This window comes from Bombus vancouverensis, chromosome 8 (genome assembly GCF_051014615.1).
Source record: "Bombus vancouverensis nearcticus chromosome 8, iyBomVanc1_principal, whole genome shotgun sequence".
Taxonomy (NCBI): Eukaryota; Metazoa; Arthropoda; class Insecta; order Hymenoptera; family Apidae; genus Bombus; species Bombus vancouverensis.
The window spans coordinates 11280730-11297856 of record NC_134918.1 but is presented as its reverse complement, the minus strand read 5'-3'; the positions used below and the strand labels follow the sequence as shown (position 1 = coordinate 11297856).

The 17127-nt window shown below is 38.7% G+C and overlaps 2 protein-coding genes across 2 annotated transcripts in view; one reads left to right on the top strand and one right to left on the bottom strand.

The window, feature by feature from the left end:
• The window catches only part of timeout (circadian regulator timeout), a 273868-nt gene that overhangs the window by 40642 nt on the left and 216099 nt on the right, over nt 1–17127 (top strand). The gene's annotated exons all lie outside the window — the stretch shown is intronic.
• On the bottom strand, nt 11551–16374 carry LOC117155870 (uncharacterized). The gene has a single exon (XM_033332343.2). It carries the CDS (start codon nt 16121–16123, stop codon nt 13370–13372), a length of 2754 nt encoding a protein of 917 aa, XP_033188234.2. The 5' UTR covers nt 16124–16374; the 3' UTR covers nt 11551–13369.

Here is a 17127-nt window from a genome sequence, read left to right as displayed (position 1 = left end):
ACAGATACGCTGGACGTATCTATAATTTGGAGATTCATCGGACCACAATCTTTATTTTCGAGGATAGTTTTCGATATTAAAAGAGATCGATTTGTCCGGTTTTATCACTTGATGTATCGTACGTCAAGCCGTAAATATTCCCGGAGATTTCGACCTCGGACTTTCGTAATCCTGAAATATACGAGGAAATAAATCGATTGGCCGTGCGTATTTTCGGTGGTTCTCCGCGATTTAACGGACGCCAAGAATTGCGTTTTGTAACAGCAAAAAGGTAACGAATTGAATCTCTAAAATGGAGCATATATCTTCGTCAGACTGGATAGAATGAATTTTACTGTTTTCCATAACTGTAAAAAATTGTTGTTTTTACAATTTTATTTTTCTTTTCTTTAACTTGACTCATATCGAAAGAATAATCCTCTTCTTGAATTTTAACAATACGTCTGGAATTATGATCGAGTTTCCTATTATCTACTGTGCAAATTGACAGCTAAAGAAATTTTTGGGAAACATTGAAAGGAGTAAAGTAAATTTTCATGTCCATTTTAGATTTTTCGACGTATGATGGAAACTTTTGATTTATTTCCTCTTTTATCTGTTTTCCTTTTATGAAATTTGATATTGTACAGAACTTTGTATTTGGTCGTTTTTCTTTTATGTACCAATACTTGGTTTATTATACCTAATTGTGTCTGCTTACAAAATAATTGATTAACTAATAATGTTAGTAAGTTGACAAATCGCAATATAGAATAGAATATAGTACATAAAGAGTTATAGAATTTATTGCACAGTATTGCATACTTCAATTGTATAGGAAGGTTGAGATACGAATTTTGTAGCAATTACAGTGAAATTAAATAATAACGACTAAGTAGAAATATTGGTAGATCAGTGTAATTACAGGCAATTTTGGCTATTTAAACCTGATTAAATTCGTAAATAATTATCATACCTATCGCTAGTTGATCAAATCAACTAAATAATTCCCGTCATCATTTTCAAAGATTTTTTTAAAACAATTTTTAAAAAATCGACAGTGTACACTTTTAATTATAAATTAGTTGAAAATAAAGCATAACAATAAAGACGTTATTTATTTTCGATTAATTCTATGTAATTAAATGAGAAAGCTAATTTGCTAAAAAGAATGTAAACTATTTCATGAAATCAGATAACAAATGATTTCGGACACATGACCAGACGGAAGCATAGTTCGCGTGACAGTAAATCTGTGGTTAGCTGAATCACCGTTGCAAGCCGTGGTTGCTGTTTGAATCGCTGGTATGTGCGGCATCGTAGAAATGGCTGGTAACTTGTTTCATGCTTTGCTTTTTATGCAAATACGCTGACGCTAGCGCATTAACAAGGCATTGAACAGTTTCGTTTACCTGATTTAATTAATGGATACATTCTCAAATTAATTTAGCACGCGTTTGACTGGTGGTTTCGTTTGAACAATTAATCTTTTCTTTAAATCATACCTATTCTAAAGCATTTTTCATTTATATAACTTTTAGCTGCATTGTTTCAAGCATCGCAGATAATTCAATTATTATATCTTTGCAAGTACGTCTCTGTTGAATTTATTTAATTTTTAATGAGAATACTGTTTGTTTGTTCTTTTGTTTAATTGCAAGCAGTTTGATTTCGTTATTAATTCAAATTATTTCCATCAATAGCGGTGCAAATATATCAGAAAAGGAAATATTTCCTTTTAAAGAAATAGAAGTGAAATTGTATATCGCTTAGTAGTTTCTATAAAATTAATCAATTTTGTTAAAATCGTGTAATTCAAGTTCATATAGTGAAACATTAATAAATGAATTAAAACTATATTATTTTTTATAACGCCATGTGTTGAAAACTATACATATCTGTTCATACATTCATGTTCTTTTGGTCTTAGTTACTCGCTTGTCGTTATTACTCGCTTGATACATTATTGGATTCTATCAATGTATTATTATTATGCTTATTATATGTCTTGTGTGCATTTCTGCATCTTCAAATTTCTCATAAATGTATACACATTCGCGCTGTAAGTATCATATTGAAATTACGTGGACAACTATAAAAATGAAAAGTTGTAAGATTACAGATAAAGGCAAATGCCTGTAATCAATTATAACTCTTCTCTCTCATAAATAAACAAAAATGCGATCGAACAGGGTTAAAGATAAAAATATGTACATATAAAAAAGATGGTAGTTTCGAAATTCCAAAATTGATTCAGTAAAGTCACTTGGAAATTTATAAATACCAGAAAATAATTCATCAAAGCATTGTACAATTTCGTTAGGTATTTGCATAGAAAGTGCGCCTGCATGTATCAAATAAAACCTCCGGAGCGCACCGTATTCCATCATAACGTGACGTAATAACGGTAACATCGGTGGCGCTGTTGCAATTTCCCGGTTGATTCGTATGATCGATCGAGTTCTGATTTCTTACCTCCTTCAGAACGATTTGAAAGTTGCTTCTCTATTTTCATCTCTCATTACGCGCCGGCTCATGGATTAAACGGTCGTGTATTATCAGGATGAAGCAGCAGGCATTGCCGATGCATTCGCAAATGGCACGGATCTCTGGTATTCTTTTTAACGCGAGCTTCGCTCTCGCGGAATGATTCTCCAGCTCATATTCGATCAATTTCCCAGGCATTGGTTAATGCCGGGTTCTCGGTGTCGGTGTTCCTGTATAATCTGGATCGATCTTCGGAGTTTCCGCAGGAAGAGAGGAAGAGCCACGCAGCACCAGCGGTGGTAGAATGTCACGAACGATCAGAATTTTACGGAGCCATCGGTTTCAATTATTGCAGCGGTCAGGTAGTCATGGCCGTTTCACATGAACTCATCCAAACCACTGCTGTGCACCAGCTATTGCTTCGTGTTTTCAATAATTCGAAATGTTGATCGGTGGTCGGTTAGCGAGACTCACGGCCCAGAGGTAAAATATACACTCGCGTAAATAATAAAGTCAATTAGCGGGCATGATTATTTTTCAGAGCTTGTCGCTTACGGGCGTCAATCATTTATGAAAAGGGGACGCGGGGGATGTAAACGTTATCGGTCGACAGCAGATTTTCACCGTTCCATATTCACGAAGGAAGAATTTACATTTACCTGTCAGGCAAACGTGTTACACGCGATTTCGCTTTGACGGGCGAACAGCGACACGGATTCTGATAAATGCGGACACTTAATCACCGAAATGTGCAAATAGTGCGGCGAGGAAACGATCGTGTCGGATGGAACGTTACGAGAAGAGGGGATTGTCGTGTTGTTATTTGTATGGTTAAGAAACGAACAGGGAGATTAGCGTTAGAAGGACTACTTTTATTAAGCCGTCAGGAAATTGTCTCGCGTATTATACGCGTATATAAGTAAATAAATTACGAGGAAGGTAAATCATGAAACAGTATAAAGAAATATATTGAGAATATATATATTTCCTTACAAAAATTCTTAGTGATATTTTATGACAAAATGCTTGTGTATACCTGTAGAGGGACAAACGAATATAAATATAATTTTGAAGCAAACTATTTATCGTAATCGATTTATCTTATCTATTTTACTTCAGTTTAACGATTGGATAAATTTGATTAAAAAATATTGAGACTGTAAATGTATAGAGTAGAGGAGCAGAAGTAAATCTGTACTTTGTCGTGACTGATTTTAAAAATGTCAATTTCTCACGAAGTGCGAGTTTTAATTGCGATTTTCTGTCTTGTATAAAACCGATGTACACATCATAGAACATTAAACAAACTCTACGTTGGATATCATATAATTCAACGTAGAATGTAGAATAGCTATGTAAAATTTCATCGTAAGATGTACTAGTATGAGAGCGGCGAACTGCCACATACACAGAAGCATAATTATAAATTTCCATCGAGTTTTCGATTTAGCCTTGGATTAATACTGCAAAAATTTATTGGACATAACGGATAATTATATGGTGTTTCTCACGTTGTAACCATTTCTATGTTTATCTTTCAGTTTCAGTATATCCTCCAATTATATACCATCATAATATCTCTAGAATTTTGCTATCCGGTACAGTTCCATGATTAAAAACTGCGTCGCATATTTCTTGGACACGCGTAGCGATGCAAAAATGGAGGTATTATAACGTGCTCTCCACGTTATACGTTTCACTAATTTTTTTCTCTACTGAGAGCTCTACATATAGGTTTAATGAACATTTAATTGCGACAGCACTTTGTTCCACTCCTTTTCTCTCGCGTGACATATTCGCGATCTGCTAGTTCGTACGTTGCTCTTTTTCCCCCTTTCTATCTTTACTGCTAATTGCTTAAATCTATGTTAGTCTCGTAATGTAATTGTTTAGGCGAGTTATTCGTGTATTACTTAGGAAGACGTTGCGCTATTTGTTTGCTTGCATCTAAAATTGTAAACAGCGCATTGGCTTAATTTGAAAGGATTCTTGGATTACGCGATTATACTTGCTATATGATCTTTAGCGGTAGTAAACGAGGATTACACTTTATTTAAATATTTAACAATTAAAGGCAACAGTCAGTGGAGCAATGGGAAATAAGAATTAAAAATTGTTTGCCAGTGCTGTTCACTATCTGCGAGATAGCGTTATCGGAACTAATGGGATAATATAGTCCAAGTTAACTTTGAGAACAGCTGTTACATTGTCATAATTCTTCTTGACCATTGCAATCATTGATTAAGGAATAAATCGGTCTAAATTCATGTTATAGAAGTAAATGCACTTATATTTTAAAGATCGTGCTTAAATTAGCTTTCTTTGAGTTTTCAATAGATTATAAAATATATTATATTACTGTGGTCATTATCAGTCTCGTTTGAAATATGCAAATAAATGTCGCGATATATGTAAACCTAGATTTTCTTAAACTTGATTCTTTTAATCATGATTTTTCCTAATTCGAGAGTTACGATATCTTGTATAATAAAATATCTATGTATCTTATAAAAGATATATTATACGCCCAATTTCATTGTTAGTTCTTTATTATGAAAAATTTAGCTATTGTCATTCATAAACAGATGAAAAATTTATGTGTTAAAAAGTAAAAAGAAGAGAAACTTGTTTTAAAAGGTTTAAATGATCAGCAGTACGACACTATTAATTTTTCTACTAAGAAGTTTGTCTATGTTTTGGAGCTTAATATGTATAAAAGTAATTTTACCAATAAGTTAAATTTAAATAAATGTTTAAAGTACTTTATTGTTTCTCTTAAAATTCTATTACACTAAAGGCAAATACATGTTATATATATATGATGCTATATGTATATATCGATGATACGAGAGCACTGTTTCCAATATAAAATGAAACCGTTTCAAGTAGACCCGACATTTTAGCTTTTTATATGCAGTGAGACCAAGCGAAAAAGACAAACGGTAGAATATCAGTGAAACGTTACAGAATGTCAAGAAGAATATTTAAGCTTCAGTATAATGGGTACGTAGAAATTTTCATTCGCGTTTCATTAATACAAAGAATAAGGATAAAAGTAAAGTGGTGATTAATTATTAGGTCATTTGTTAAAAAAATGTTCGCCTCAATTATTTAAAGACCTTATCACATTTTATTTCATTTAGTATTTTACATTATAAACGCCCTAATACATATGTCTGGCAGTGTAATGTAATCTGCAAATTATAAACATTTTTAAATAATAAAAATTCCTTCGTTGACTTAGAAAATAATTCTCTAAAGTGGCGTACTAACCATAGATGTCATAATAAGAAGCGGAGTCTTTTCGCCTTTTCAGCGTTTGTGCGATTCCTCCCGTAGACAGCATTCGATAAATCAGTTTCCTCGTGATATATCTGAAACTGAATTTCCGCACGAAGCGGGAAAACGATTCGATAACTTCGCGTGTTAGACGTGTTTGATTATAAGTTTAATCGGATGCGAGCAGGCCAGATTTTTCGCACGTCGGATCGCATCCGGCTCAAAGGGAAATAAAAAGGTTGTGGCGAGCTCCTGGGGCTGGTTGGAGAGCGAGCCCGGGTTACCAGGGACGGTTTGCGGATACTGGAGATAAAATGAAGAGGATCTCTTACCTCCTCGCCGTTGTGTAAACCTAGTTCACCTTGGTTCCGGTGTCCATGGGAGAGGCTCCGACGTCTGCGTTGAGGACCGTATCATGGAGACTATTTCCCGATCAATGTCAGGCCAAACTTACGTTCCTCCTGAGTCCTTGTAACATCAACGGTCAACGATGTTTCCATTTCAGGGGAAAGCGTCAACAGAGCTGATTTCGTAGCGTGTCCCGCAGTAATCGATCGAGATTAAGTATGATAGCCAACGAAACTCAGTTACGGATAGTCCGGTTTTTCGAACTTATCAAGTGAAGAGTGGGTGCACTGAGAATGGTCGGGTTTTGTTTCGTTGATAATTGCTTAGCTGATATTCCTACTTGATAAATTTATTAGAAAGTCGAAAGAATTACGATACTTGTTGAAGGAAGCTATTTAAATTTAAACTTGTAAATAATATAGAAAATTTCAGATCGCATCCAAACTTTATATTATTCAATAATATAAAGTGGAATCGTTTGTAAATTCGCGTGGAAATTGTCTTAGTAGAAAATATCATGGAATATTTAATTGTCTTTGAAAGGAAGCATCAAATTTATATTATACAGGAGAAATATATTTTCAATTAAAAATTCCCTTTTTGATTCAGATGCGCAAAATTGTATACATATTATAATAAAATCCATATGTTATATTCGACATGTAATAATAATATTTCAAATTTCCAAATATTGTTTCAATATTCACACGTCATTTAATTGAGTAGACTCTTTGAATTATATTCATATTACAACAAAATTATCAATATTCACCTCTCTATACGTACTTTCTTTACCCTACTAAATATCGAATGAAATAGCACTTCTTTACAACTTTCAACACTTCTTTACTTGACTAAATATTAAACTACACATTTTCCAACTTTTGTATGAGGGTATACATATCCATTATCTACTAAAAATCACCTGTTCCGCGCAGATATGATTGAATGTACATTGATATCTAACTCATCAACCTCGCTCAGGTCCAGTAATTACACTAATGAACGTCTGCCATGGTCTGTTTACGAATAGGATTTTATTCAGTTGTTTCCGAAAGGGAATCAATAATTCTGACAATGATGGACGTAAAGCGTAATAGTACCAGTAATACAGTATCGTTGATGTTTTTACTTCATACTTTCCAAGTTGCACGTCTGATTACGAACGTTGTTGACCTGTTTGTTACAGACTTTTTCCCTGTACATAAGTGAGAAATCAAATAGCCGCATCCTTACAGCTAGCAAGAAGGATTAATTGAGGTATCGTGGATAATTAGTTTGGGTCGGGTTTCGTATTTAACTTCGCTGATATAGGAAACGTTTGACTCGACGACGAGGAAATAGTTAGCTCATTAAAGAAGAGGGAGGAGTGAGAAAAGCAGCGCAAGGCTGAGAGAAAGCGATGGAACGGGTGCCATTTACTTCATTATACGCTTTCTGTAAAATTATGCCGTTTAAAGAGTCCGTTTTATCATTCAACGTGCACATCTGACAAATTATTGCTTACTGAATAAGATTTATTAATTTCTCCCAGACTGTGAAGCGTTTGCACACGATTTCACGAAAGTTAAAGTTTTCGTAAATTTTCAATATCTTTTCATATAAAATTATAATAGCCACAGTTTGTCTTAATTATTTATTTGTTTTATTTGTATCTTGTCGTCCAATTCGTCGCTGTTTTCTTATTCACTTACCCGTGGATGATATTCTTTCGTTCGTTAGTTTCTATCATGATGCGATCTACTTGATCTAATTATGTCAAGATTAAAATGTAAATTACGATGTTCCGTGAATTATGTTTTCATAAAACTTTAAGCTACGTTTCAAAACGTTAAACGTCTAGTATATCTCTGTATCTCATACTTTGGCATCTATATTCGATCGCTTATTCCGTTCTTTTTACCAATAAAATAAAATTGATCTGTCCCATAACTAATTTAATTCCAGCCTATTCTTTGTATAAAGATTTTTTATAGTATATATCCTCGACTTGCACACTATGTACTTTGTTACCTCGGCTCCCTCAACTTAAATTGCCATTTAACTATCTCACTAACAGGGATTGGTATAACGTGATTTACAAAGGCATTCCGCGTGTTTGCAACGACTAAATTGACTTGCCTGGCGTGATATTAGAACGAACTAAAGGAGCAATTGCGGAGGGGACGGCTGGGAATGCAGATAAGTTGAGAAACTGAATTCTGTTTTTCATCGATGAAGTCAATATTACGAAATAGCAGTGGCGTCTGGGTAAACCGGAATCGAACGCAAGCCAGGGGTAGGGATAACGAACTTCTGCAAGATGTTACTGAATTTGCCAGTTCCGTAGCCCGGGGTGAGCCGCTATACGGTGATTAAATTTCCTAGTTGCACTGCTGCGAAGGGTTATTCCATAGGAAATTTAAACAACGGCTTTAAGGAACGGTTTCTCGTTCGCTTCCTCTCCCCCTCTTCTCTTACGCAACGGATCGCTTGGTTCCGTGCCGGCTGCTTTTCCGGCCCTCCTAAATATCGTTTTTCCCCTGTTGCGGTCTCGTTACCATGTTCCAGGAAATTCAGCCGCAGGCTACGAGACCGGGAAACGTTCGCTGCGAATTATTCATGTAGTAACATTTACGTTGCTTCAAAGTCTCGTGATTTTGTATCCCCGGACACGCTCCATGTTTCTTCCTCCATCTTTTCCTTTAATGTTCGCCCGGTGACGTTATCTGATTCTTTGACGGGGGAGGTAAGCATGTTTTCTGGTTATCGCTTTTGTCTGCGGAGCCGCGAACAACCCGATTAACGTTCGTTGCAGAACGGAACTTCTCAGCCTCCGGGATGAAATTACTGAGATTAAGACAGAGAAAATTAAACTTTTCCGCCACCCCCCCCTCTTTCGCTTTGCCGTGCTTTTCTCTCTAATTTCTTGCAAATCGAAATTTATGGGTGCGAACCTTGCGGTGGAATGGCAGCACGCTGAATTGAAAATATTCAGCATCCTCCCACGTACTTCCATGTCGACGTCGTTGCTACACATTTCTCCTCGTGAATGACTCTTACGAGTTAATGAGGAAAACGAACGACACAAACCCGTGTCTACCAACCTTTATGCTATTTTTCGGTTTTGTTATAGACGCGGAATAAATGAAATTCTGATTATTCGGTCATTTTGTCGTAACGTTAACCTTTTTTTTTTTGTTATTGTAATAGTTGCCGGCATGGTATTAGTTTTACGTGTCATTTAACTTAATGAACGCGGTACATCATATAGGGCGAGCATGAACTCGCGAAGGGTCAATAATTGAATCACCGAAAATTGCTTTAATGTAAAGGTGAAAATAAAATTTGTAAATTAAATTTTGCACCGGGATAACGTCGAAACGGTTTTCATTTTAATTGTATGATAATACAGTTTGTAAAATGGATTTCTGCAGCGAACGCAGTTAAAGCAAAAAGAGGAAACTGTTGTTGCAAAGGGTAGCGCGTATTCATGGAAAATAATGGGGGATTTTTAAGCGGATAAAAGATTTTTAATGAACTGATTTTTAACGAAAATATCAACAAAATATTATAATGTTTCCTAACCAGAAACTTTATCACACAACTGTAAATATTAATATCATATCCAAAAAAAAGAAAAAAAATATAATAAAAACTAACAAAAATAACAATTTAAGCATATCGCGATACAGCAAATACCACTATAGGAATGGTCGCATGGTAAACCATTAGCTTATCATTTTAAATGCACGGATTCCTATGGTTTCCGTCAGATTACTTTTCTAGAAAAGAAGCCAACGCGAAACGCGCGGCGGCAGATGCAGGAAATCTGTTTGCCCGATAACTGGCTGAAAGCGTGAAATCCTTGTATCTCGAATCGAAGCGGATACCGCTGTATCTTGAAAGGCACAGATTTTCCCGACAGCTGTCGATCTTTTTTCTCAAGAGTTCCTAACTTCTTTTCTTTCTCCATCTCCTTAATTTGCTGGAGGATGTAGAATTTTTTGACGACGTTGTCGTGTAATAGGATTAGTCTGTTGCGGCGATTAACATGCTAATGAGCTCGATGGTTTTCGTCTGGTGATGGAACTCATTCTCGTGGACGAATAATAAATTGCACGTTTCGCAGACTCATTTTTAAGGAGCAGCTAATTGTGTTGTTTCCTAGAGCGAAATTAATCGCGCTTTTATACCGATACCGCTTCCGGGCTCTGATATATTTCAACTATTTGTTTACTGGTACGATACGTTCATTTGTAAGGAAATGTCATAATGTAAATCAAGATTAGTATGTATCTCTTCAATTTATATTTTTATCAGAAAGTATGGTATATTTCAACTCTGATTTGTTTACTTTTCTGATATGCCTGTTTATAACGAAGTATATTGTAAATCATGATTTTTTTCGTTAATTTAAAAATGTTATTTTGAAAAATATGTTTAACTAAAGATGTGTAAATATGTACACCGCTTTCATAAGCATTAGAAAACTAATAAAAAATGCGATAAAGTTGAAATTATTCTCATCTCATTTGGAACCTAAGATTAAGATAGGTAGAGATCATAGAATCTTAAATGAATGAAGAATTCATGCATTTAATATCATACTAAAAATATTATTTCCACGTTCTAAATAAATATACAATACATAATTCGAAATAAATCTGAAAATAATCTATTTATTATTTTAATCAATTCTGACGTTTATATTATTCTTTTTTTTTATTGTATTTGTTACTATTTGGTTTTAGATCTTTTTTCAAATTTTTCTATGAAGTTTACTTAAACCAGAATATATCTTACTATTTATGAAGAGGGATGTATTTAAATGTACACAGAAATGTACATAATTATGCAATAATAAATTACAGTACAATTAACAAAAATTTTTGAAGTTTTCGTATTTAACTGAAATTTCGTGATAGTATTAAAATGTACCAACAAAAATCAATAAGTCTGGCTAGCATGCAATTATCTTTCTGCTAGAGATAAATTAGAAAATATTTAAAGTCAGATGCGTAGAACGGTATGGATTTACGTGCTTCGCAAAGCGAAGCAAAAATGTTCCATATTGTCAGGCATTGTAATAAAATTTCTGACATCAGAATAAAAATACATCGAATATTGAGATTTACTTGATGGGAACAAAGCATTGGCTTGACAACGAGAAGGAGTAAAATAGGATATTAGTAAGAGTTAACTTACCTGCATTTTGTAGTCATTACTTTTGAAGAAAATTATCTTTCTTAAAAGAGACGCCAATCTGCATACGTATTCTTTTTCGAAATTAAAGCAATAAATGTAAAATACACTTAATAATATCTATAAATTCTATTGATCCCTAATGATATACCAGAAATAGCTGTATATCAATATAGGTAAATAAAGCTAGGTCTAGTGATTAAATGTTCAACGTTTGGTAGAACAAAAAGATGATCGGTGAAAGGCGATCAAAAGAATCGAAAAAATTGCATCTTTGTACATCGGTTTATTATCATAGCGGTACTTTGACACTGGTTATTTTAAGAAAGATAATGTCTAGCCTCTTCGTTATTTCTTATCTGCTCTCTTCCACTCTTATCCTTTGTTTTTTTCTGTTTGTTAAGGAGTCTTGGCAACTGGCCAAGCCAGAATTAAGTTCGGAAGCTACGTTTCTGTACACTCGGTGTGGCCGCTGTTGAGAGCGGTTTCCACCTTGCGATCATTTCTCTCTCAAGCTCTCTCTCTCTCTCTCTCTCTCTCTCATGCTCTCTCGCTCTTTCGTCCTTCTTCTCTTTTCCATTCTTACTCTCTAACTCTTCGCTCATTTCTCGCATACTTTCTCACACCCTCTCCTTCACTACTTCTTCGCACACCTTTTTTTCTCATTCGATCTCGCAGCGTTCGATAAAAGTTCTTCCGGCCAGCAATCGCTCTCCGCTTCCCGTCTCGCACTGTCATTCAAACGTACAATTCGCCACCGCGAATTTCACGCCAGCACGTTTCCTGTGTCCCATCAATTTCTTTTCTCCGTCTTCTCCTCTTTCGCTGTCACTCTCTCTCTCTCTCTCTCTCTCTCTCTCGCTCGCTCCCTCTATCTTCGTCGCTCTCTCTCTCTCTTTCTCTCTCAAGCCTTCTTCCCATTTCTCGCCCTTTCTCACCACATTTTCCTCGTACGTAGCCTAGCCGCACTTCTACCGAGTCACGGAAGCGTCCTAAACGTACGGTGAAAAGTCCAATCCAGAAACGCGGCACGTTACAATTATTATTGTCACTGTGTGCTATTTAACGTTCCGATCGCCTGAGCTTGATGCAACGCATCGATTTTTAATTATTGCCACCTGCGGTTTCTCTTTGTCTTTGTCTGCATTTCATCGTCTCACACCAGGATGAGGTTTCTCGCGAAATACTAAAAGAAAGGGTACTGCATCGAGTACCAATTTCAAGCCGTTTCTTGGTCACGAACGTGTTCAGTTCGATACGGTCCTCTTAAGCAAGCAGTCTTTGTTTTAATGAATTCCTCGATGAAACACTGATTTTTCGAAATTTGACTGAGCTTCGACTACTTCTCGAGTTTATCGTTCGCTCGAGATTCGCATCGAGAGATGTTCCGCAGAATCCGTGGGATTTCGGCCAACAGTTTCCTTCGCTGAACTTTCTCGTATGTCCGGTATTTCCCGACGGACAAAGCCGAATCTGGTGGTTATGCGGGAACTACTTCAGCTTTCTCCTGCAGAAGGTGATCTGTTTGAGCTTTGTACATCTTAGTCGGAACTGCTCAGCGTTCATCCGCTCACCTTAAACGAGCGTTGTACAGTTGTACGCTGCTGCGTTCTCTAGTGACTCATTGCCAGAAAGGAACATTGGCTGACCGGGAAATTATCTCTTTCATGATAAACCGTTATCTAAATAATGAATTTGAAATTGTTTTGATTCCGTCGTGTAAAAGTTTCTCTACTCAATTCACCTCTTATTCAATTCTTAAAGTTATCGAGTTATTATCACTTGGCCCTTGGTTCTTCACGTGAAGAACGTCTATCGGAGATCGAACGTCGACGTTCGATCTTCTAGACGCTTGACTGGTTGCGTCGCGTCGGCTAATCGTCGGAAATCGCGTTCGAGTTTCAGCAAATAGAAGGAAACTAACAGGAAGATGAAAAATAGATTACTTTAGCATACTCCTGTAGTGCACGTCCGTTAGTCGTGTTCTCGGTAGTCACTGAGATAATATTGACAAAATTTCAACACGTTTCTCGTAATCCTCGGCGTCTAGTTGCTTATCTCTGTTGAACAATCGAGCATATTCAGACTCTGGTCACCAAAGTTCGGTGGTCGGAGTGAGCGTGTGCACTTCGATGTTTTCGTGACGATGATACCTATCCCTTCGGCGTACAGTGGCTCGTCGCGACAACACTACAGTGAGCGCAGCTGCGGCACCGAGGGCTGCACCAGCCAGCACCAACATTCCGGGATGAGCACCAGCGGATAAAGCCTCGAAGACTCTCGCGTCGGAATCAGTCGCTCGATTATTCAATTCCTCTGCTATCGTATTTGAATCAGGAGTATTCCCTAGTACCAACTTCTCTTTTGTCAGGTTGTTCAGTCTCTTCGAGTATTTCTCGGCCGTCTTCTTTTCTTCTACTTCCTCCTTTAGCGACGCAAGTTTAGATAGCTTCAAGGAGGTGATCTTACTCGACGATACGCTAAGTTTACTCGGTCTCTTGCTTTTCTGCCTCTTGCCGTCTATACGATTATCGATAGTTCCTGGATCCGATTCGTTCTCCATCCTAATAATTGACGGTTTGTCTTCGTTCGTTCTCCGATACGGCAGCCCGGCGACGTCCATAATTGAATTTTTAATCTCCGCCGAAGTCTGATCGATTTCGATAACTTTCTTGCTCGAGTTTCGCTCCTTCTGTTCCGTCGTTGATGTTGTTATGTTTCGAAACGACGTAGGTGCTTCGTAATAACGCGTTTCGTTACTCGGCAACGTTGGAACAGGTTTCGTTTTGTAATTTGTCGAGTTCTCGGTGGCGTTATGAGAACCGACCATTCCGTGACTCGAGTTTCTATAGGTTGATTGCTTGGTGTTATTAACGGTAATAGATTCGTCGTGAGAACCGACGTCGGTAACGTTGGAAGACGCGTTTAGGTTATTAAAATGAGATGTACGTCCGATCGGAGACAGAATCGATAATGTGGAAGCGGTGGGTGTTATGGTTGGTACGGTTGTAGGAAGAGGGCTCGGCGGTGATGGCAATTCGTATAGGAGTGATCCTGACATTTCCCGTGGAGTATCGCATTGACCCGGTTGAACACCTTTATTTAGTTGTTCGTGCTGCCGTAACCATTCACCCAGCCAATACAGATCTTCGGTGCAATCCCAATGGTTTGCGCTTAAGTTGAGAATACGCAATTGAGGTAGCATGTAAGGTAGATCGAATCTAAGACTGGTGCTGTTAGTTCGAGACAAGTCCAATTGGACCAAGCTCTTGCAAGCCGACAGCGCGGCGTCATCCGCTAAAAGCTGTCTGGCCAGAACAGGACTTCTCGATACGTCGAGGAATACGAGCCTTTCAGGCGTAGGTACTGGAAACGCCATATCACTTTGTTCCTCTTGCTTTTGTTCGAGGGAAGTTAATCCTGACATACGAAGCTTGGCGAGGTTACTTGGTCCACTTAGTGTATTAGCCGGTAACGTTTTAATGGGATTATCAGATAGATCAAGTTCTTCGAGTACCGGTAATTGACCGAGCGCTCCCACCTCAATCGCGTTAATATCGTTATCATTTAACGTCAAGGATTTTAGATTGTATAGTCCCTGTAGATCGTCGATTTTCAAAGTTGTTATCCTATTTCGTTGAAGCTTCAAATTTGTAAGACTGTTCGGTAAACTGGCCGGGATCTTAACGAGAACGTTACCAGAAATATCCAATTCTTCGAGAACCTCTAAACGTCCGAGAGCGTCGTTTTCGATGTCTATCAATCGATTCTCCGAGATATCTAATATCCGTAAAAGGGGGTAACTGTCGAGGTCACCGCCACGAATCGTGGTTAACTTGTTACCGGCTAGTCTGAGCGCTCTGACGGATCTCGTTAGCGCAGCTGGAACTCTTGCCAAACCTGTACGAGACGCATCCACAGTTTCCAAGCGTCTGCCAGTACCCAACAGCAGAGAGACATCTCTTTCTTTAAGAGGATTCTCCGAGAGTTTTAGTATCGATAATCCCGGAAGCGGTTGCAAAGTTCCAGAAGCCGCCCGCGCTAAACCGTTCCTCGAAACGTCGAGCTCTCTTAGTCTGTCGAGACTCTCGAACCACCTGGCACCCAAAACTTGTAGTTGATTTCCACTGAGATCCAACTTTTGCAACGAATAGAGTGGCGTCAACGCACTATCTGGCAAATCCGCCAGCCTGTTGTCCGATAGATCGAGATACTCCAACCGATCCAATCCTTGAAACGCATCCTCGTGCACGGTGGATATCGCGTTTCTACGCAAACTCAACCTCACCAATCCCGCAAGCGTCCTAAAAGCTCCGACACTCACGTCTGTCAGCGAGTTGTCAGACAAGTCGAAACGCGTCAGCTCGCTCATATTCGTCACACGGCCTACTAGCACATCGTTCAACCGTGCCAGATTGTTGCATGATAGGTTCAATGCTCTGACGCGTTCAAAGCCGTGCCACGACACGTTCAAGAACACCAACGAACAGTTCGTCACGGATACGTCGTCGAGGTAGGGAAGAATCGTCGAATTGCCGGAATCCGACTCGACGAACGTACCGTTTGCATCGAATTCGTTCAACGTACCGATCACTTCGAAATCGTTCAACGAATCGCTCACTTCCAGTTCGTCGAAGAAACCGATCACTTCGTATTCGTCCGCACCGTCTATCGCGAAGCTTCTCGTTTTAATCGGCAATTCCGATAATCCTGGCGCACGTCCACGGCACTTCACATTTACAAAAGCCGGTAGGTCCCTTTCGGCGGCACTCTGATGACACTCGCATAAATCTGGACACGCGGAACTACTCGCCATCAAGGCGAGCAGCATCAACGGAAGCCACATCGCTTCCAATTCGGCGTTTTCACATCTCGATCGGCCGATTAATCCTCGAATTACTCGTGGAGATGACGATGACAAAACGAGGCGATTGAGTTGCGAGCGAGCATAGACACGTCCGGTAGCTCATCGACGGGAAATTTGACGCGCGACACGTCGTGGACCGAAGGTGATAGATGCCGCCAAAACTTACGCGTATACACGAATGCCAGAGCGCGAGTAGACTATCAGCCGCGTCAGACGTGATGTCCATACGAAGGACTGACAAACACTGTGGCGCCCGACTCGTAGCTGCACCCGCCTCTCTCCTCTTCGTCCTCTATCCTCTTCTACCCCTTTCCGTTTCTCTTTCTCTCCCTTCGGCCTCCAAGCCGGCTGTGTGCCGCCACCTACAACCCTCCACCCTTCTATCGTTTCCTCTCTCTGCCTCTCGCACAGCTTTTTCTCCCTTTCTCCGTTTCTCCCACCTATTCCCATGCACGTTCTATAGATATATACATCTACTACCACCGGCACTCGTCGCTTTTGCTCTCGAACTCGATAAGGGGCGCGAGCGCGCTTGCGTCCTCTGACAGGGTACTGACGAGCAGAGCCGGTATCCTGCGATTTCACCAACTACCACCGTTGACGACCGGCTGCTTGTCTGACTGACTGACTGACTGACTCGCCTCGACTTTCTTTAACTCGATTCGCGTGCTGGGATTTCCAAGACGCATAGCCAAACTATTCACCGCTTCCGCTATATTCGCCGTAAAGAAACGAAACGACTCCTCTTCCTTGATGCCCGTATTTCCACCCACCAACCTGTGCTCCATTTACAAGATCAAACAGGTAAATACGAATGACGTGGACATCGATTAAAATTACTGCCGTTAGTCGAACTTGGATATTCTTCGATCAACGATCGCTTAAAATCGTCGACAGGTAAAAATCGTCGAATCGAGTATGAATCTCGATTGAAACATGAATCTTTACGAGCAGATTATTTTGTTCGTCCGTTTTCCCGTAGA

Bases quoted from the DNA above. Each gene is read 5' to 3' on its own strand.
- LOC117155870 (XM_033332343.2), bottom strand. From the start codon at position 16,123: ATGTGGCTTCCGTTGATGCTGCTCGCCTTGATGGCGAGTAGTTCCGCG.